This window comes from Limulus polyphemus, unplaced genomic scaffold, assembly GCF_000517525.1.
Source record: "Limulus polyphemus unplaced genomic scaffold, Limulus_polyphemus-2.1.2 Scaffold41, whole genome shotgun sequence".
Classification (NCBI taxonomy): Eukaryota; Metazoa; Arthropoda; class Merostomata; order Xiphosura; family Limulidae; genus Limulus; species Limulus polyphemus.
This window is the reverse complement of record NW_013665651.1, coordinates 179,877-201,454: the sequence shown is the minus strand read 5'-3', so window position 1 is coordinate 201,454 and position 21,578 is coordinate 179,877. Positions and strand designations below refer to the sequence as shown.

Below are 21,578 nucleotides of genomic sequence, written 5' to 3'. Positions count from 1 at the left end.
TATATAACCTACAACTGAAAAAGACACGGTAAATGGTTCTTTTGTTTTCCGTGTCTTTTTCAGTTGTAGGTTATATATTCTGATGATTAATAATATTTTATTTGCTATCATTGAAAAACTAAATAAAGTAGTTGCAAATTAAAGGAGGGAGATGACACAAAGAGACCAGCAGCATAAAGAGTAACTGAAATTAATTACACAGAAGGCTGTAGAAATAAATCCACACAGCGATGGGGATGTTAATTCGTTGCCAAGGGTATCCTGAAGTGAAAATGATCGAAGATGCTGTGAACGTCAGGAGTCTCATGATGTTCAAGATGAAGAGTCTTATAGGAGTGTCGTGGATTTAAATCAAGTGTAATTTTATTATTTTATCTTTGATAGCTTTGTTATTGTACTCTTTGATAGTCTAGTATGGTAACAATATCCGACTGCTACAATCATCAACTTTACAAAGGAGCTCTAAATTTCTCTCAGGTTTTATGAATCCCGACTTCGTTCTTTTTTTTTTTTTTAATGTCAACAATCTTCTTTAGACCAATACTGCAATATCTGCGAGATTCCATGTCATTTTGCCCCCTAGTGGCACAGCGGTATGTCTGCGGATTTACAACGATTACAATATTTAATCCAATGAATTCAAAAATCAATCACATAAATAATTACTTTCTCTTTTCTATTTTCTTAGCCCCCAGTGCCACAGCGGTATTTATGCGGACTTACAACGCTAAAAATCGGGTTTCGATACCCGTGGTGGGCAAAACACAGATAGTCCATTGTGTAGCTTTGTACATAACTACAAACAACAATCTATTTTCTTAATATAGATAGTTTCCAAAGCTAGGATTAATCAATGTTTGCTTCGTTCATGATCTACGTAAAACAACGACATTTGTTTTGAAAACACACACAACACATACTTACAAAATAGAACATAATTGTATTATATCAAAATTACGTGCCATAGTACAACAACGTTTCTTACTAAAATGCCCATATTTTGTTTTAGTCGATAATTCTCAAAATGTGAAGAGTTAGGTGATGACTTGCACCTTGTATTAACAGATGATATGTGTGTGTATTATTCAAAACAACGTTATTTTTCGCACTTCCTAAGTTCAACACAATGTACTTGAATTCCATATGCACTAGGTATATAAAAAAATTCATTACCTGTCAACACTATTGCGTTTCTATCTAAGTATACTTTAGGTAAACATTAAGCCCGTCTCGATTAACTCTTGCAAAATTTAAATATTAAAACAATAGAATAGTAAAAGATGTTGGTTATGAAAATAATAACCAAATCTTATTATTTCTAATATTAAGGTGATAATTGTCAAGTCATTATCGATATCATTTCCAGACCCTGAATTTTTTGTGGTTTAAAGCAAAGCAACATTGGACTATTTGATTTGTCCACCGCGGTGAATCGAACTCTAGATTTTAGGTTTATATGTCCGAAAACTTACCGCTAACCCACCGGGGGTTTTAATCATGAACACGATAAATGGATGTCACCTGAGGTATCGAGATGAGTCAAATGTTGCTACCACAAATTGTTGTTATCAATATAGAAATCTCAACAGAAACCTCATATAAACAGCTTATTAAGTCGTCTCTAATTTAGACTAGAGGAAAGGCAATTATTATAATTAGTCAACACCACCCACTGCAAACTATTGGACTACTCTTTACCAACAAAAAATGGGGTTAACTGTCACATTATAACGCTCCCATGGGTGAAAGAGCGAATATGTTGGTGAAGAGATTCGAACCCGTAGATTGCGAATCGAACGCCCTAACCACAAAGCCATGCCAGGCCCCAGTATTCGAACGTATAATAAAAAGTCAATAACCTTCTTACTCTTAAACTCGAGTTTCCAGGTTGTCCCAAAGGTTGATTGCCATAGACTGAATGTGTACGCATGTTTACAGAATATGCTCAAAATGTCCTCATTTCAAAATCGATACAGTACTGAAAACGTTCAATCCAGATAATCTCCACACGTTCATCAATGTCCAGTGCCATTATCTAAAACAACAGGCAAAGAAACAAGAAAAGTAATGTTAAAGTGTTAGCTTCTTTCGATGCAACAACGGCTTCTGGAACAACCTCTAGAAAGATCTGTTCTAATCACCACAGTCAGACAAGCATTACACTAACATAGTTTTTCTTCTCCGCAACACCAAAGTCTTAACATTGAACAAAATAGGCCCTATGTTTCCGATCCAAAGTGATTTATTCACATTTATAATTCTGGTAACACATTGTCACATACTCGATATTCACCATGTTTGTCAAGACACACACACAGAATACCCGGTTGAACTTTAACTTGAGCTGTTCTTTTTTCAGCCATGACACTTAAATCATATTTACGTGTGAAGCTATATAAACTAGTTTCTTACTGCTGAGCTTCACAATAGTTGTTCTATTTATTATAATTATTAGGTATATTTAAAGCTTAACTTGAATAGTCTAGAATGTTTTTTGTTTTTATTTATTTATGGAGTTAAAGTAGTCCTATCATTACTTTTCATTATAGCGATCTTGTACCATTTTTGTCACTAAAGCGTTTTGACAAACTAATTACAAAAAATTAAAAAAAGTTAAGTTTAAAATATGATAACAATTTTAAATCAGTTATTTGAAAAATGCTTAGTGGAATATTTCACCTTATAACAAAGTAAACAACTTCCTGAACATCAAAGAAATTTCTGACATCAAAATTCAGTTTCTTTTTTTAAGCATATCAAGCACTGCAGGGTGACTTTTCCCTTCTCTAGGTTTTTTTGCTTAGTTAAGTAGGTTTTTTGTCATTTTTCTTTAGGGCCGCCTGTAACGAAACGTGCTATATTTCCGTTTATGAAATCATGGACTAATCTGTTTATAACACTGCATAAATAATATCTATAAATCATAAAAATATGATGTATTTTAATTACGAATTAATATACATTTCTGATCAAAGCAAAGTACCTAAATAGATCAGAATTAAACATTAACCTAGTAACGAATATAGCTAATTTAATCTACTATTCTTACTTTTTACTTTATAGCGTTTCTATACGCAACAAAGCGGAGGCCTTTGGTTAGGTCCTTTAGTGGCGTTAAGTATGAGGGCTTATAATGCTAAAAATCGGTTTTCAATAACCGTGGTAGGTTTAGCACAGACACCCCATTGTGCAGCTTTGCGCTTAACAACAAATAAACTCTTTAGTAAGTGCCCTCTTGATTTTAGTTTATAGTTGTCATCTGTAAGGTCTTATATACTTTTATCAGTTATTAATACCTATCATACCAGGTTGTTAACGCTCAGTAAACAACTACTTTGAAAAAGCAGGAGAGTGATCCAGTGAATCTTTGGTTAATGGTGGCCATTTGGATAAAACTATATTTCTAGATCGTGATACTAATTCGTTCACTACTGGCTTACAGTTAAACTAAAAGTAACCAGAAAGAAACCTTTTAAGTAAAGTTTCGTTTGTATATAATAAACTTCTCAGTTATCCAATCTAGTAGTTTTGTACGCACACCAACCAGTTCTGACTGAAGTTGGCCTCATTGTCTTCTTTGTTACTTTTATTTCCCCTGGACATTATTGTAATAGAACAACACATATCAGAGGTCTTGCAAACGTAACAAACTCATACCCGTGGTGAGTAGAGCACAGATAGCCCATTGTGCAGCTATCTGTACGTACACAAATTCGTATTAACATGTACAAAACGAGACCCAACTCCACGATATTCAACAACTCTATAAACATCCGAAGACTTTTGGCAATAAAAGGAAAACGATCTTTACTTTCCAAATTATAATAATGATAACTTTTTATTTCACCCAACGTTTCGCCATTTCGGCTTCATCGGGGCTGGTAGTGAATGGCGAAACGTTGGCTGAAATAAAAATATTTTATTATTAGCTGGAGAATAAAGGTCGTTTTCTTTTCTAAATTTATTGCCAAAATGTCTAAATCCCTCCAGAATGCACTACAATTTCTGAAAAACAATAAAATTTCTGAAGATTTTATTTGAATCGTTAACCATATGAATAGTTGAATTATTTTCTAACGAAAACTTTTTTCAGCTTTTAAACTTGATTAAATACTTTAAACCTTCATTATGACATGGAAAGCAATAAATCCATTAGACCACCAGAAAAAAATAATGGATCCTTATTAATAAGTCTAAATGAGTGTTTAAGTGAAAGAAGATGTTAAACTTTATTCTGTAGGTTTTAGTCCAGACGGATTAAATACTCTAAAGAAAAATCGCCTTGATTTATTGGAGAAAAATAGTCTAAGTTCTTTTTATGAACTAAAAGTAAACTTGATTATGAATTAACTTCATGTACTATATCAACCTCTTTTTAACGAATAGGCTATTGGGTAACGTGAAAACCACATAACGTTTATTGCCCGGATGTGATTCACGATGACTCAGTAGTGATGACCTATATGATGGTTTAATTCAGAGTCACCATCTTTTCAAATATTAACGGTAAATATTATAATTAGTTACATAATTAGATAATTATAAGTGCTGAGTTTACAAATACAGATAATGCCTAAGTGACAGTACCGTAACTTTTACATTGATGAGAAGTGCTAATGACTTGGGTGGTTAACCATAATGTGGTTACCATTGGCCAAATCCTAGTAGAAAACTATTTTGTTACAATACGTTTCCGAAGGCTTATAGGAATATATGATTAATCCAGGATAATTGGTATATCCAACACAATAATAGTACAAGGTTTCCACTCCTTTGTAAAGGGGTTTGCTTTGCTTGTCTAATAAATACCCGTGACGATTTTAGACGCTGTAGTGGTACCTTCCGGATGTTGCCCTTACGGTTTCCGTGTTTGAGTTTCCTGTAGTTTTTTAAAAACATAATAATAAATAACTTTACTGCTCGAAAATCAGGACGTCCAGATATAATAACTTCATTTTGGTAACATGGCCAAAACTATAGACTACGTGTCGATCAACGATTGGTGCCAAAAACCCTCGAGGAGTGTAATATCACTTCCGTTTTGTGGCATAAAACCGATAACCTTTTACAGTGGGCTCCAATAGTGGTGGCCTGATAGTCAACAGGGGATAAAGAGGTGTCATTATTTATGTTATTAATATTCTTTACAAAGAAAATATGCATATATCATATGACAATTACAATAAGGGAAGTACGATGTCACAATAACTGGACACAGGCAGCCAATTGAGAGAAATGCTGGCTGTCACGTGATCTAATGAGGACTGTTGGACGTTTCTCTTCGATAGTTATCATACAAAACTAGCTACAACGATCAGCCAGAGCATACTTGTAGATTGGCACTTAGGCCAATATTTTGAATTCTTCGGAGATTTCCCGCGAACGTTGCAGTTTTATTTCAAGGAAATTATTAACTTAGCTCACATTGTTTGAAAATCTGTTCTAAATGGTAAGAAATGTAAGCTTGTTGTGTTTTTAGTTGTTGTTGTTTAAATATAAGAAAATATATTAAAAAAAATTGCAAACGAAATGAAAATATGAGTATGCATATGGGAGTGTATATTAATTTCATATAATTAGATTGTGTAACGTTTTTGTTAATTTTTTTATACATTCACTGGATAGTTTTTTAAACTTTTTATCAGTATATTTAGAGTGTAGATAAATTATATAAAGTTAGGTTAAACACATACAAGACAATATCATCTATATGAGCACCACATTTTTACTGAATACATCCGTGTTATTGTTAAGAAGTAGTAAGATGCACTTGAAGAAGATATGATCTTGAAATAAATGAAAGGCTGAGTTAAGAACAAAAGATATTCAAAAACGCATAACTATCTGAAACTCAAACTGCATTCAATAATATCTGTTATAAAAGGTTCGTGACTAATAATTAGCTCAGTAGATAAATATTCTGATTTTGGTTTCAACTTGAATGGTTTCTTAGTAACCACTTAAAGATTCCATTATTGTTACTTAATTTCTATGTTTTTGTCAGTACTTAAATGACAAATAGTTGAAAATTGCGCTTGCTCCATAGAACATCTCTAACTTTAATTTAGTAATATTGTGATGTCAGCACTAAGGCAGCCTTTACTTAATTTCTATGCTTTTGTCAGTACTTAACTGACAAACAGTTGAAAATTGCGCTTGCTCCATAGAACATCTCTAACTTTAATTTCGTAATATTGTGATGTTAGCACTAGGACAGCCTTTGAAATCTACAATTACAAAAAATATTTGTTATTTATATTTTATCATTAAGGAATTGGGCCCTTATGTTTTCTGTACTTAACATTTTTGCCATTGTTTTTAAGAAAATTATAATTTTTTTCAAAGAAAAACCTTTAATACGTTAAACATTTGGCATGGCCCAGTGGTTAAAGCACTTGACTCGCGAGCTCGAATCCTTTCACCGAACATGCAAGTTGAGTAACCAGAGAGTTGTCGGTACTTGACGTTGACTTGCTACCTTCCCTCTAGTATATCACTTCACAGTTATGAACGGCTAGTGCAGATAGCCCTCGAGCGGCTTTGCGCGAAATTCAACAAAGAAACTAATTCATTCAAAAACGACAACAACAACATTGTGCCAAATTAGTTGCAAAATTACTTATGAAGTTATCTTTGAGAAAACAGTATAAAGGTTATATATTATGCTATTGACAAAGGGTGACTCTCCCCATCGTCAAAGTTGGTGATGAACGAAGAAACAAATATTATTCTAAAGAAAACTTTTAACAGCTCTTTGTTCTGATCTTTACTTAACGATAGAATTGCCATAGTAACAGATAAAAGATATTCTTTCTGTGAATTTACTAAGATGAACTAAATATTACTAAATATTTGGAGTCAAACACGATATTTGATCATATTTATTGAACTTAAAATGCATATACAAAGCTTAAGGCAGTAACTGTATCATTTATTTTGTGAGGAATCATTGTGTACATATGCGTGTATACATCACATCAGCACCAGGTGTTAAAGACATATTTTATTTTGCTTATAATAGCGATGCTAATGAGAGAGTTAGCGATCTTACCGATCTTGAATAGAACCCACACTGACGTGGTAATTTAAATTCTCTCAGGAGCAATTATTAATCAACTTACGAGTCTCTGTAATTAACTAGCGAATATTTGCCTGTAATGGGTAAGCCATATGCTACCATCTGAAGTTTGTGGCTCAATATAATGTATATCTTTTTGTATATTTATTGATAATTAGAATTTAACTTTAAATTAAGTTATAAAAGTGTTTTGTGCGAGTCACCGTGGAACAATCATAAAAAATATACTTGTACATTACGAATACAGACGTACATACAATACAGAGTCTATGTCAGATAATTTAGTTATAATGAAATGGTGCTAAACTCTGTATTGATTTACGCGTTTTTTTTTCTTTAATGCTGTAATTATTGTAAACAGAGACGTTTAGACAAGCTTATACGTTCAAATAAATTTGGGTTTTTAAGTTTTACTGATTAATTATTAGAGTATTTGTAACTGATACTGCAAAGATAATAAAAATGTGTAAAATCGTTTACCAATGAGCTTATTCTAGAAAATTTATCTTTGTTTTAGTAACATTGTTTAATTTTAAACCTATCAAGTTCGGAAAGTGGTAGGTAAATTGAAAACTTAATGGTAATATTTTTATTATGTGAAGCGAGTTCCGTATATTTGTATTTAGAAGAATGTTGGTTTCAACTTCTCGGCATTCAATTTGAATTGTTAGTTTTATTAATATAATTTAGGATCCACTGTGACAAAAATGTTGAAAGTGTATTGTTTCTACTGAAAGACAAGCTTTTCTTTTAACACAATATAGTATTGTATTAACGAGAGCTTTTACATTAGATGTTTTTATTAGAGCATTTCTAACTTTACAATCAAATAGTTTTGAACACTATCCAAGCTAATCACGATTTGCAAATTAGCAAAAAAGGTTTAGCACTTAATCATATTAATATCGTCTAAGTAACAACTACTCAACTGTCTAGCATAAGAGCAATACACTTGCTTTTCAACTAGCTTTAGTAAAATGTTTTAATAAGGGCGTGAGTTAATCGTTGATATCTTTTGCTGTAACTGTTTCTTTGCAGCTATCTCATCTGCTACTTTGGATTACCCTATTGTCCACGGTAACTCTCGGGAAAGTCATCCACCGACCTGTAGGTCGTGGGATCCGAGAGTTTAGTGGTTATCCTGAGACAGAAGCTATGGGTGTTGGATCTCCTGGTAAGCATTGAGCAAAAAAAAAAAACTATCAACTTTTGATTAAATAACGTAAACGATCATAGAGTTTGTTAGTTGCAACAACATTTTGTGTTCATAAGTTTCTAAAACACTGTTCTTTTAGTCAACATACTGATAAGCCTAATTGTGTATAAAATTCCAGTTACTATAGAAACTATACCATCTCAACAGGCGAATCTCATGAAATCTCTTTTGGGTAATAAACGATGCGTTCCTGCATTACATTTCAAATATTTAGTACTTTTCTCTTAGATTTTGTACAACAATGGCACATGCTGCTGTTCCACGAACAACAACAACAAAAAAATGATAATAAATAAATAAATAAATAATATTCAATTCGCTTCTAAAATAAACAAATTCGTTCGAGAAATTATGATCATGTTTAAAATGCCAGTACATTTTCTGGTTACTTCCGTTTGTTTGCTGTTATGCACAAAGCTAGACAATAGTCTATCTGTGCTCTGCCGAACGCAGGTATTGAAACCCAATTTTTAACGTTACAATCCCTTAGACTTACTGCTGAGCCACCGAGAGGCTCAGTTGCTTCTGTGTGTTACGTTTATTTGTGTATTAATATGTTCAACTGGGGCTCCCCTGTACAAAAACATCGTAAATTCTCCCTGTATGATTCTTCCATCTCGAATTTCTTTCAAATATAACTTGAAGCGAAAGCTTTTGAGTTAAAGTTGCCACTCTTAAAATTGCTAGTTCAATGATTCTGTTGTCTGACGTGCCCTAGAAATAAAATGTATGGCATTGATAAATTTGAGGGTAAGTAACATAATCCTTATTGTGGACACAAGAAGTTTTAGAACGTACTTATAGTAACTTTTTATTCCCAGTTATTTTTAAGTAACCATCTGTGCTTAGTATAAGTACTTGCATCAATAAAGTCTAGATACACTATTACGAAACGGCCAGTTTATATGGATATAAATATTTCTATACTTTTATCCGTATAAACTTGTAGTTGTACCGTAATAGTGGATGTAAGCTTTATCTTGGACTACTATACACGGTATTGTGTAGTTGCTTACTGTTTGCATTAATGTTTATTAAATTTAAATTTGAACTTTATGTAAAATTATGTTAATATTGATGAGCAACAATGCAAATAAATTAAGTATTGTGGGGAATAGAGTCGGTCAGATTCAATGACGTCACAAAGTTTGATTTTTTTTTTTACCTCTGCAAATAATACCTAGACAACTACAATTCAGAATTTGATCACGTATTTACAAAGTACTTTTTTTTTAGTTGATGGTGAATTCATGGAGTTTTCATTTTTAGTACTTCACGTGTATTTCCGTAGTCCTTAAAAATATAATATTGAGCATCCATCTATCGACAATAACTAAGCTTCCCAATTGTTGTTTAAGACTCATCACGTAGATAAATTAATATGTATAATTATCAACGGACTTTCGTTCTACGTTAAAATACTTTTATTGCGAGCTTTCGGCCCTCTTAGCGGAGCCTTCATCGGGCAACAATGTAAAGTCCGTTTATAATTTTACATAAGTTTCTCAATTTTGGCTATCTATTCTTGTTTTACTAACGATCTGCTTCTGTACATGGCATTCTCAAATGATCTTTTCATGTCTTATAGCTATCTATACCTTATCCAGGTCGACATTGCTTCTTTATCTCTTCCACAGTCTATCAACCTATCTTTTATTTTAGAGTTATTCAATTTTCCATGTTTCATACAAGACCGATGAATTTGTTTTCAGAATTTTGCGCAAAGCTACTCGAGGGTTATTTGTCTCTAATTTTGAAGCGATAGACAAGAAGGAAGGCAGCTAATCAACACCATTTACCGCCAACTCTTGAAACTACTCTCTTACCAACGAAAAGTGGGTTTGATCATCACATTATAACCCCCCCCCCCCCCCACCGGATGGAAGGGCGAGAACATTCGGTGACGGGATTCGAACTCGCGTCCTGCAGATTGCGACTCTAGTATCCTAATCACCAGGCTATACCAGAAAGGCCGAAGAAAAAGATAATTCTTTATGAACACATTTAGTGTTCTATCTAAATATTTGTAACGAAACAACAACGGCTTAACGTTTTATGTTTAACCGCTATACTCAGTTTCAAAGATGAAAGAACAACACATTATAGCCTAATTTTTCTTGTGTCTAAGCTTTAAGTTTTCACCCAAAAACTTGTAACGAAACTGTAACATCCTATGGACTTTCGTTTCACTCAAATTCAATGTTTCCGGAATTTGTGTTAAGTTGTCCTTCTATACTCAACGGTTGTTGGTGTATTTCAAAACATATACAACCTATTAGGTTACCATTTATCGAAAAAAGATTGAGAATATACTTTCTTGAAATTTATTCATTTATATTACAACCAGAACTCGAAAACAAGAAGCTTTTTCTTCTTTATTCATCACGTTGTAAGTCTCATTCCTCCCGAGTTCAGCGACCTTTCTTAACAAATTTATCAGATACTTAAAGATAAGTTTTATCTTATCTTTTACTCTTTAATTCAATATGCCTTTTAGTTGTTTTCGAAGTTGCAACGTGTTTTTAATAGTTTGATTAGAAACAAGTTCTAAAAGTCCTTTTAGTACATGAACACGAGAGGTGACTCAGGTCCACACTGGGAATTATTCGAAAACTTTGTTCTACACTATTTAAACTGGCGAAGATATGGTTGGTCGCTTGCAGACAATTTTGGGAAGTCTTTCATTGCATAACTATGCAGCATAAAAAGTCTTACGCGCTGTCATGACCCTGAGTCTTTGAATGTACAATCAGCAGATGTTAGCCGTAACCATCCTGTTGTACACTATTTTTGAACACACACGGACAGGTGTTAATATCTGACCGTGACAGTCAAAATTTAAATTGTTCCCTACTGAATTGAAATTCATAGTAAAATATAGGAAGTACACAAACCTCAATATGTAATGTTCATAACGAATGGAGCGGAAAGTCCACGTGTTCGTTTCAGCTCCATCCATTGACGTTAAACAAATTTCAAATTATATTTTAGCAAAACGCTTTTGTTGTTTGTGATGTTATATTTTGCACGTGTTTGAATGCAACTTTCAGTGCAAACAATTATCCCGAAATTCTCGTTTTTATGCTTTATAATCTGGTTTGGTGGCATCACACGTGTTATATATATGTACATTTATGCATAACTGTATGTCTCTATTAGAGATACAATGTACAGATTCAGTTAATTTTGAATATAGTAAAAAAAGAAGAAAAAAGAATGATATATTCGTATGAAGGTTAATTGTCTGTCTCTATTAGAGATACAATGTACAGATTCAGTTAATTTTGAATATAGCAAAAAAAAAAGAAAAAAGAATGATATATTCGTATGAAGGTTAATTGGAAGATGATGGTTAAGAAAAAGATTTTGTCGGGGGTTCGACTCCACGCAGTGGACACAGCAGATAGCTTAATGTGCATGGCTTCGATCATAAAAACAAAACAAACAATTTCCGTCTTAAAGAGGAAAGTACGACTTAAGAGCTGCTTAGATCACAAACTCTGGTCGATGGATGACTGAAAGCGTCTGATGAATCGTATTACACCCCTTTTCTGTGTTGATAGGTAACAAATCTGGAGAAATCCACCTGAGACTCTTTACTCCATTATTATTGTTCAGAAAATGCAAACTCCTGGAGTTTATTTTTCCTCATGTCCGAAAGTATGTTACTTTAGTTATAAATGAATTACATTTTGTTATCGTCTTGACATTTATGTATGGTTATTGGGAAATAATTAACTTGTCTTTTGTATCTATTGTTATTTTCCAGCATCCACGAGATATAAGAAGTCTCCACTACTAGAAGCTACATACGTTTTCGACCCACAATCCAGAATTATCCCGAGTAAAGAAAGACTTGGACTCAGCTCACGGTCCGTCGTCCAGTCACTAAGTCTTAGTGAGAACGAGGTGGTACAGGAATCATGCGTGACAGCCGACGGACGGGAGGGCACGTGCTATGACGCATCTGTCTGTATGAAACGGGGAGGAGTTCCAATGGGCCACTGTGTAGAAGATAGTAGCAGTGTATGCTGTTTGTGTAAGTCTATTTTCTTGTTTACGGTTAACTGTATACCAGTGAAGGTGGGATCTTTAGGACTTAAACTCGTTCTTGAATTCATCCTGAAAACAAGCAACAGTTCGTGTATACCAAACAGTATTTTCTTTTTTGATTCTTTATTATAATAATTCCGTGCTGTACAGTTTAAAATGCTATAATATTCGATAAATTAGGAAGGGAAAAAAATCAAAATTTTATGATCGAGAGAGATAGATAGATAGATAAAACTTATCACTAACGTTCTCTCAAAATAACTTGTTTAGTATCCAATAAGTTGTTTGATCGAAATGGTGACTACTTGTTTCCATATAAATATATTTTTTCGTACACACCACTACAAATTTGCATAAAGGTGCAAATATCTTGAAATTATAACCTTGAAGGTACGATTATTTATAAAGTTTGAAACAATTGTGTATATTTTTTCTTCCAATGAAACATCTTATACATCAAAACATCTGGTGGTTAGTAACGTCCTGGTTCCAGTAGAAAGTTTTGAAAATAAGTGAACACCACAAGTTTCAAAAACGGAAAACGTAGAAATACTGACTTGTGCATAACGAAATGCTAAAATGACCGAAATTCACTATTTTGGAAACATACCTTTCAGCCTATTTTAAAAACCTCTGTATAGATTATCATGATACTACACCTAGTAGCAAAAATTCACACAGTTAAACTTGTATACGCAAACAAACGAACTTGCACTGCATAATGGAGGATTTCATAATTGAACATCCTGGAAATAAAACAAGGTCATAGTATTTTTATTTTACTTTATATAAAAAAGCCAAATACACACACACACACAACAAAAAAAAAAACAACACCAATTTTACATTCCACTAATGAATCCGGTTTTCCTAATCTATTACTGTAACGCTCAGTCCCTAACTGGTTTCCTAACAAATAATGATCACCTTGTGGAGTAACAATTAAAAGCTGAGCGAGAGCTTTCACTAACGAACCTAATAGTGGTTTACTGCTATAGTCTCTGTATAAACACCTCTACTCTTTCATAGCGGTCCCTCAGTGGGACAGCTGTAAGTTTACGGACTTACAACGCTAAAATTCGGGGTTCGATTCTCCGCAGTAGACTCAGCAGATAGCCCAATGTGGCTTTGTTCTAACACAAGCAGACAAATCTTTTGTAACGAAACAGTGCTTGAGAGTGTTCATCTGGCTCGATATTTTGTGACCTTTCAGTTTTGTAAGCTGTAATACAAAGCATCACGAGCTAACATTCAATAACAATAACCAAACAATGGCTAGTTAAGAACTTCAATTTCTGACTAGTAACTCTCTTCGGTTGATGGCGAAAGATTGTTAACCAATGGAATTTTATATAACCTGACAATGAGAAACGTTTCAGGTGTAATTTATGTACACATACACACCTTTATGCTCGCTCTTGACGAAAAAGTTTTGTTTTTAAAGCTCCAGCTAGCTCTAGCGTCTCTATGTTGTAGCTTTTCCGATTAGTAGATAGTAATATGAAAGTATTAAGCACAAATCTGGGAAAATTACAAGGGCATACCATGAACAAGTGAGAGTGACAATTTGAGCAATGCCAGTTCGTCCTCCCAGTCGTACAGTGGTATGTCTGCGGACTTACAACGCACGAATCTGGATTTCGATATACCCGTGGTGGTCAGAGCACAGATAGTCCATTTTGTAGCTTTGTGCTTAATTACAAACAAACAATGCCAGTTCGTCCTCCCAGTGGTACTGTGGTATGTTTGCGGACTTACAACGCAGGAAACTAGGTTTCGATACCCGTGGTGGTCAGAGCACAGATAGTCCATTGTGTAGCTTTGTGCTTAATTACAAATAAACAATGCCAGTTCGTTCTCCCAGTGGTACAGTGGTATGTCTGCGGACTTACAACGCTCGAAACCGGGTTTCGATACCCGTGGTGGTCAGAGCACAGATAGTCCATTTTGTAGCTTTGTGTTTAATTACAAACAAACATTGCCAGTTATCATCAGCTCAGCTGAGACGATGTAATGTGGACCATAGCAATTCCATCTCAATGAAGACACTAAGGATACCAATTCGAAATGAAAAACTCTTTTATAAAAAAAAGCAATGTCGAACGTGTATTGATGGCAGTTGCAAACACTTAAACCATTTGTTATATGAGACTGACTTCGTGATTACACAATTACGAAAATAGGTTTGTTGTGTTATACGTAGTTTCGTTTTCTTTAACTGGCGGTTTGCTGTGGCTCACCCTCTACTTTACCTAAGATACATTAACACTATAGCTACTTAGCAAGCTGGACAAATCTTAACTTCAACAATGAAATTTTAAAGATGGATGTGCAAGTAAATTATAAAATTTAAATCAATTTTCAATAGGAAAACGTCTTCTCATTTGACTTAAATATAAGCTGACTTGAAAGTGACTCTCAGCTAATTATGGTGTGTTGTTTTACCTACTGTGGGATGAGTGTGCTTAACTTTCCTGTTTTTGCTAGTTTATTGCATATTTACCCAATCTATTAATTTATCTTTATGGATAAGACAACATTGAAAGTATAAGTATATATTGAATATTTAGAACAAAACGTAACAATTATTAGAAAACAAAGCCATTCTTATAGGGCCAAAGGAAATCTGAGATTCTTTGATGTTTTTGAAAACACCGACACGAAGAGAGAAATCACTTTAAGAATCAATAATGTTAATTTTCGTTTTATAATCAGAGTATACGTGCTGGTCCCATTGAGATTATGTTTTTAACGGTAATATGGGTTATCTTAGACTGTAATGACACCAGTTCTTTATTTAGATTACCGTTGTGGCTTCATTGCTCTTAAGCTGCTAATTAACGCTAAGATGGGTTAACTTTACTCAGAATTTACTAACACTAGTTGTTTATATATACCAAGTAATAAAAATATTTTGTAAATGTAAAGTGAGGTAGGGATGGCAGTACCAAAAATAATACAAACAAAAATATAGGGATGATACAGCTATACATAAATAATTTCTACATGACTTTCAGTATTAAAATTTAAGTTACACTGTAAAATTCACGAGTACAAAATAGTTACGAGGTCGGTTAATTTGACCGACTTCCTAGCCAGAGGCAGTAATAATCAAGACATTTTTTGACTCAACTTGGTTTTCCTTGTAAGTAAGTCCTTGGCTCTTAGTTACGCTACATTGATGCCCACCCTGACATGACCATGATATTATGATAAACGAACTGCATACCAACAATCAGGAATATATAACTCCCAACTGCAGTAATGTTGAAGTCAAGTATGCATTTTACAATGCAACATTAAATTTTAATATTGAAAGTCATGTAGAAGTGATCTATGTATAGCTGTATCATCCCTATATTCTTGTTTACATTCTTTTTTAGCACTGCCATACCTACATTATTTTACATTTACAAAGTATTTGTATTACTTGTTTTGTGATGTTTTTTCCCTTGAAAGTTAGTATATTCTATAAACATGTGTAATAAAATTTAAAATTTTGTGTACTGATTTTTTAATCCTTCACTTCATACATAATATAGTGGTTGTCTTCCTAAAGACACCGATTGTATAGTGTACAAAGCATTGCGTATTCTACATGTTACATTCATCTAATGTTCATCTATTATTGGGTAGTAATTCTTGTTTCACCCTGTACTTAAGTTTTCTAAAGGAACACAAAAACTGTGTTAAAAAGCTAACTTCAAGGGGTAATGATAACAACGTTTATACTAGAATTATTTTTAATTACTACTAGTTATTACGTCTAAGAGATGACTAAGACATCTTGCACTGCCCAGAAACACATAGAGTGAAATTAGGTTTAAATTGACGTTAGTGATAAAGTAATTGCACAGTTATCTCAAATGAAACAAGAAGAAGAAAAATGAACAATTTGGTGGGTTGATCACTTTATGGTTTGGTATCCTAGCGATGGTTTCTTGCCTTGTTTCTGGGTTTGTTGGGTAGAGCAACAAATGAAAAAGAGTAGAAATCATCATTCAAAGTAACAATCACTGTCATTGTTGATTTTTTTAGCTTGCATATTTATATTATGCCTTTTGAGTACCTTGGCTATCCCTACATATAGAGTTTTCCGACTCCATGATATATTGTTGCCAATTTAAAAGATCTTTTAACTTTTATGTCTGTAGTATCAATAACAGATAAATTTAGTATAATGATATTCGAATGTATAGCTATTCCTATTTCAACAGAAAATGGCGTTAGTTCAGTATTAGCAGTGTGAGACAGAATTAAACATAAGTTGTGTTACTGAAACAAATGGTCATATCGACTTATCTTTGTTTTCCATTTAGTTGAGGTGTCATGTGGCAACAGCAGTTACGAAGAATTCACGTATTTTAGGAACCCTTCCTTTCCTCAACCGTACGAAAAAGAACAGCTGTGTAGAATCAAAGTCGGAAAGAGAAAGCCTAACATTTGTCAAATGCGTCTTGACTTTTTGGAACTGGACATAGCTCGGCCTGTTGACGGCAACTGTTCGCAAGATATGCTGGTCATTTCTGGACAAAACGAAAACAATCTCGTCCCCCGAATTTGTGGTCTAAACAGTGGCCACCACTGTAAGTACCATCATAAATCACTTGGAAACTCAAAGTTATCATACCAACTACATATTTGCACTGTAGAGCTGACATGTTTTTGATCTGGACGTTTATTTCAAGTGTCACGTAAGATGTTTCTCGGGTTTTAAAATACCAAATATTCACGGCCAACTTTTAGCTCCTATACATATTTTACTGTAGAAGTGGATGGTTTAAGTCATATTAACCTTGAACTTGCGTGTTTATGAATGATATTTCTTCACGTTCGTGAGTTGATGTGACTCTCAATATACTTTTGTCATTTTATAGTTTATGTAGACGTAGACGAATCAGGAATGGTTAGTGTGCATGTGATGATGATCAACAGCTATTCCAGAAAATTTAACATAAAAGTTACCCAGTTGGAGTGCCAAACTTATGAAATAGGTAAGAAAACAATGTTTCGTTAAATGGTGATTTTTAAACTAAAACTCTCTTATATAATATATTAAATTAAAGTGTAATAAATACAAACCAATGATTATCTTCTTTATCTTTGTCAGAAGATAACTCAGTTTACACGTGGTTAATAAAATACTTTAGGTGTTTTTCTTTTAGCACAAAGCCACACAATACACTGTCTGCTCTCTGTTCATCACGGGGTGTCGAACGCGGATCTTAGCGTTGCAAGTCCATAAACTTATCGCCGTCCCACTGGGTGAAAAATGTTTTAATTCCTTCAAGAATTAACAATGTAAACTGATGTTACGACTATATTACGATCTTAACTAAATATTTATGTGTAATTTTATATCTAGTAAGTACAATAACAATAGATCTTTAAAATCCCAAATTAATTATTCTTATAAAAAAAAATAGTGGACAAAAATTTTGAAGCAATGCTTTACATTTTGAAAGTAAACTAAATCCCTTCACATTCGTATATTAGAATAAGCTTTATATTAACAAACAGATAATAAGATATGATAATTATTTCGTCTTAGAAATAGAGGTTCGGATTTCAAAATCCCATTATTATTTGAAAAAGTCTTCCCCGTTTTCAGGCAGGACAAAGTATTTTACACACATACATACAAACTAGATCAATTAATACAGTGCTAGATTATTTGGTTTGAGCTGTATTAAAAAAAATCCGATGTTAATTTTGAAACAACAATACAAAATGTCTTGAGATAACTGACCTGCGTGATCAGTGGAAGATGTGTTCTGACATGGCGTTTAGCAGTGTGCGTTTCATCTAAATTCTCTTCTTTGTTCATGAAGAATACCCACTTATCTGTGGTTTTGTATTTTTGATAGTTCCTCTTCATTGCTTACAATACTACACTGGAACTCACGGCGTTATTAAGAGCTTTAATTATGATGAAGAGGGTTCCACAGTTCATCAAGGCTATCCCAACAACCTAGATTACACCATTTGTTTAAAGAAAGAGCCAGGATTTTGTTCCGTTTCATACGAACTTGCTTCCGGTGTCTCGGGGATTAAACCCTTCGGTGTAGGCTCGGTCACTGCATCTTCAACGTCGACTGTCACAGCGCCAGTTGTTGCCGAGTGTCCGGAAGACTTCTTGGTGATAGGAGGGATCCGACTGTGCAGTGGACGTGTAGCTGCCTCTACAAGTATTGTAAGAGGTCGTGAAACAAACACAACTACTTCTAGACTATTAACAGGTTCGTATTGTTATTGCAGTTTTAATAAAATCATATAGACAGTTCTATAAACCAGGAGACATTAAATTTAAAATATATATATTATTGCCAGAATTAAATGTCCGAACAGAAGGTCCATGTCAATGATAAAATTGTCTTGTTAATGTATTTTTAAATGTGTCACACTATAAATTCTGATATTAATGGACCACATGCCTCAAAGGAATGATAAGTATAGACATCAATGATATTAAAGTCCAGGGTACCACTGTAATAAAGGAAGGGTAATAACAGAAAAATTTGGTATGGATTTATAATTTGCATACAAAAGTTGACTGGTTTTTTACAAGTGGTGTAACCAGGTCTCAAAGGGTCTTTGGGCAAAATATTTTGTTGCTTCCCCATTAAATCGTTGTCTATGTTTCAGAATATATTCCTCTCAGTTCTAATATTCAAAATTTCAAGGTCGGTCTGAGTCCTGAGACAGCTGCTCCAACTATCGCTATACCATTCGTTTTTATTCGATCTGGAGTTTTGTTTTACTTCCTTAAAAAATTAACAATCTATTGTTTTATTACTATGTATAATATTAGGAAAAAACTGTGTATCCTTACTGAAGTCCCCATCTTGCAATCCACTCATATTCGGACCGGCACTACTAGTGGGGAGGGGTAAGGGGGACCCAAAGTTAATCCCGTCCGTTGACCTAATTTTAGATTTGGCCCCATTATATATCCCCCCCCAGTTAAGAAAAGCTGAGAACATTAACCTTAATGTTGATACTTTTTGAACAAAAACGTCTTTTGTTAATCCTGCATAACGATTTTTTTATTCTCTTTGCAGATTTGAGTAATATTTTAAAATATCAATTAAAATGTTTTTGCGCTTCAATATCCCAGTGTCAATTAGCTCTAACAATGTATTTTCAAACGTCAGCTTGTCTGTACAATTAATTGCTATCTAATATATTGAATTAATTGCTACAGTTAATTTTAATGACACAATTCATCATATTTACAGATTCGACACCGGGTCCATTTTTAGTGAGATTCGTCTCAGATCATGCAAAAAACGCTCGAGGCTTCAATCTTCAATATCGACTGAACCCTTGCAAATAAAAAAATGAAAACGAAAATTTAACTATCCTATAACAAAACGGATGTTTTATCCTACATCCGACTGACTTGAGTTTTAATATTTTATACTTTCTCATATGTAAAATCTATGTTTCGTTTATGTTTAACGTGCACATTTGCTCTTCGTTTTTATTTAGTGAGTATATAATTTGACAATGCACTATGTTTCTATTTTAGACAAGTAGACGAAGAAAACTATTTGGAATAGTTAAATGGGCAAGGGAAAAGGTAAAACCGGATCTCTGTTCTTTTTTTGTTGATGTTTTTTGTATGTCCAAACCTAGATTAGAAGTTTTTTTTCAATATTTTTCTATTTGGGAAAGCACATCTCGTAACAGTATTATTTTTTCTTTCAAGGCACAACACTCAATTAAACAAATCTTTTTTGTTATTTTTTCAATTTTTTTTATTAATTTGAAAATCATATCTTCAGGTCTGATTTGACATTATTGAGGCTAGAGAAAGAAGGAAAATATTACATTTATAAACGCCCTGAAGTGTTTTACTCGAGGTCTTTGAATGATGTAACAGTTTGCAATTGAAAAGTATCTATTTTGAACTCAAGTGATCTCCTGTTTCGTAAAATTAAATCCGTGTCTCACAAATTATCTTTATGAAATAATCTCTTATTTGGAGGATATTTCTCTAACGATGTATCCGTCAGTTGGATTGTCTTAAAGGCAGAATCTCATGGTGTTTTTTCACGAAGAGTCTTTAAGACGCAATATTTTGTTTGAATGGGTTGCTTTATCCTAGAATTTCATATCTGACAGGATATTTCACCTATGATATATATATGTCTGTTGGAATATCGTGGCTGATGAAGTATTAAGTGAAATAGTGTCAGTATGCTGGAATTTCGTGTCTGGTGAAATGTCGTCTCTTACGAAATATACCTGTCTTTCCGAGGGAATTTCGCACCTGATAAGTGTAGACTGCGACGAATTATAACTGCCTATCTCAGTATCATGTCTGACGTAAAATATATTAAACATTGTCCGTATGATGGAGTATTTACTCTCTCTGACGCACTTTACCTAGCTATCTGAGTATATCGCGTATTTGTAAGACATTTCAACAAATTGGAATCTCATGTTTGTTTGGAGTATCTTTATGAAGAAAGCGCGTAACTAACAGATCTACTGTACTTATTTAACACTTGAGGAGAAGAATAACATTTCTCTAAATTGTTGGATTTTAGAAAAATCACTTTAATAGTACTCGAAGCGAAATATCTACAACAGACAAAACTGAAAAACCGGACAAAGTATATAATTTTCGTCATCCTCTTCCCTAAAGAGAAATGAACGAACTAGGACACAACGAATAATTGAACGAATTAGACCACAACGGATAAATTTTGTCATGCCTCCTCCTAACGAGAACTGAACAAACTAGGGCACAGCGGAACGATTTTCAGAGTTTGAGTTTATTTATGTTTATATAGTTCCATGGCTAAATAGAAAGCAAAATAGATTATAGATTTTCAGGTAGAGCTTTTGGCGAATATTCACATTTTAATAGCAAATATCACATAGTATTAAGCAAAAGTCAATTACTTATATTCTTTTTGTTTACGTTCCCAATATGTTAACATCCAAACATCAAATCAATGAACAACTAATAAAAGTGTGTAGTTTTACGCATTTGGATTGAAAAAAAAGGGGGGGAAGGGATATAGAATGTTCTAGATAGCTATAGCTACATATTCGTCATAATTCTGATGCATCTAATTGCAGGTATATAAGTAATTTATAAATGACCCGGGAACTAATGTATTAATCTAGTTTTCACTCTATTGTGATATGTGTATTTTAATGACGACAGATATCAGATTTTAAAGTAGAATCCGTACATTGATGATTATCTATAGTTTT

The 21,578-nt window shown here is 33.5% G+C and overlaps 1 protein-coding gene across 1 annotated transcript; it reads left to right on the top strand.

Moving 5' to 3' along the window:
- The first annotated feature begins 5,383 nt into the window (after positions 1–5,383).
- On the top strand, positions 5,384–20,012 carry LOC106461820. The gene is made up of 7 exons (XM_022389178.1): positions 5,384–5,449; positions 8,117–8,252; positions 12,064–12,333; positions 16,667–16,933; positions 17,225–17,341; positions 18,215–18,586; positions 19,586–20,012. Exons 1-7 carry the CDS (start codon positions 5,447–5,449, stop codon positions 19,681–19,683), a joined length of 1,263 nt encoding a protein of 420 aa, XP_022244886.1. The 5' UTR covers positions 5,384–5,446; the 3' UTR covers positions 19,684–20,012.
- The last annotated feature ends 1,566 nt before the right edge of the window (positions 20,013–21,578 follow it).

Excerpts from the sequence above, each read along its gene's own strand:
- LOC106461820 (XM_022389178.1), top strand. Across the intron at positions 17,342-18,214 it reads GTGCCAAACTTATGAAATAG|TTCCTCTTCATTGCTTACAA; the intron begins GTAAGAAAACAA and ends TATTTTTGATAG. Across the intron at positions 18,587-19,585 it reads TACTTCTAGACTATTAACAG|ATTCGACACCGGGTCCATTT; the intron begins GTTCGTATTGTT and ends TCATATTTACAG.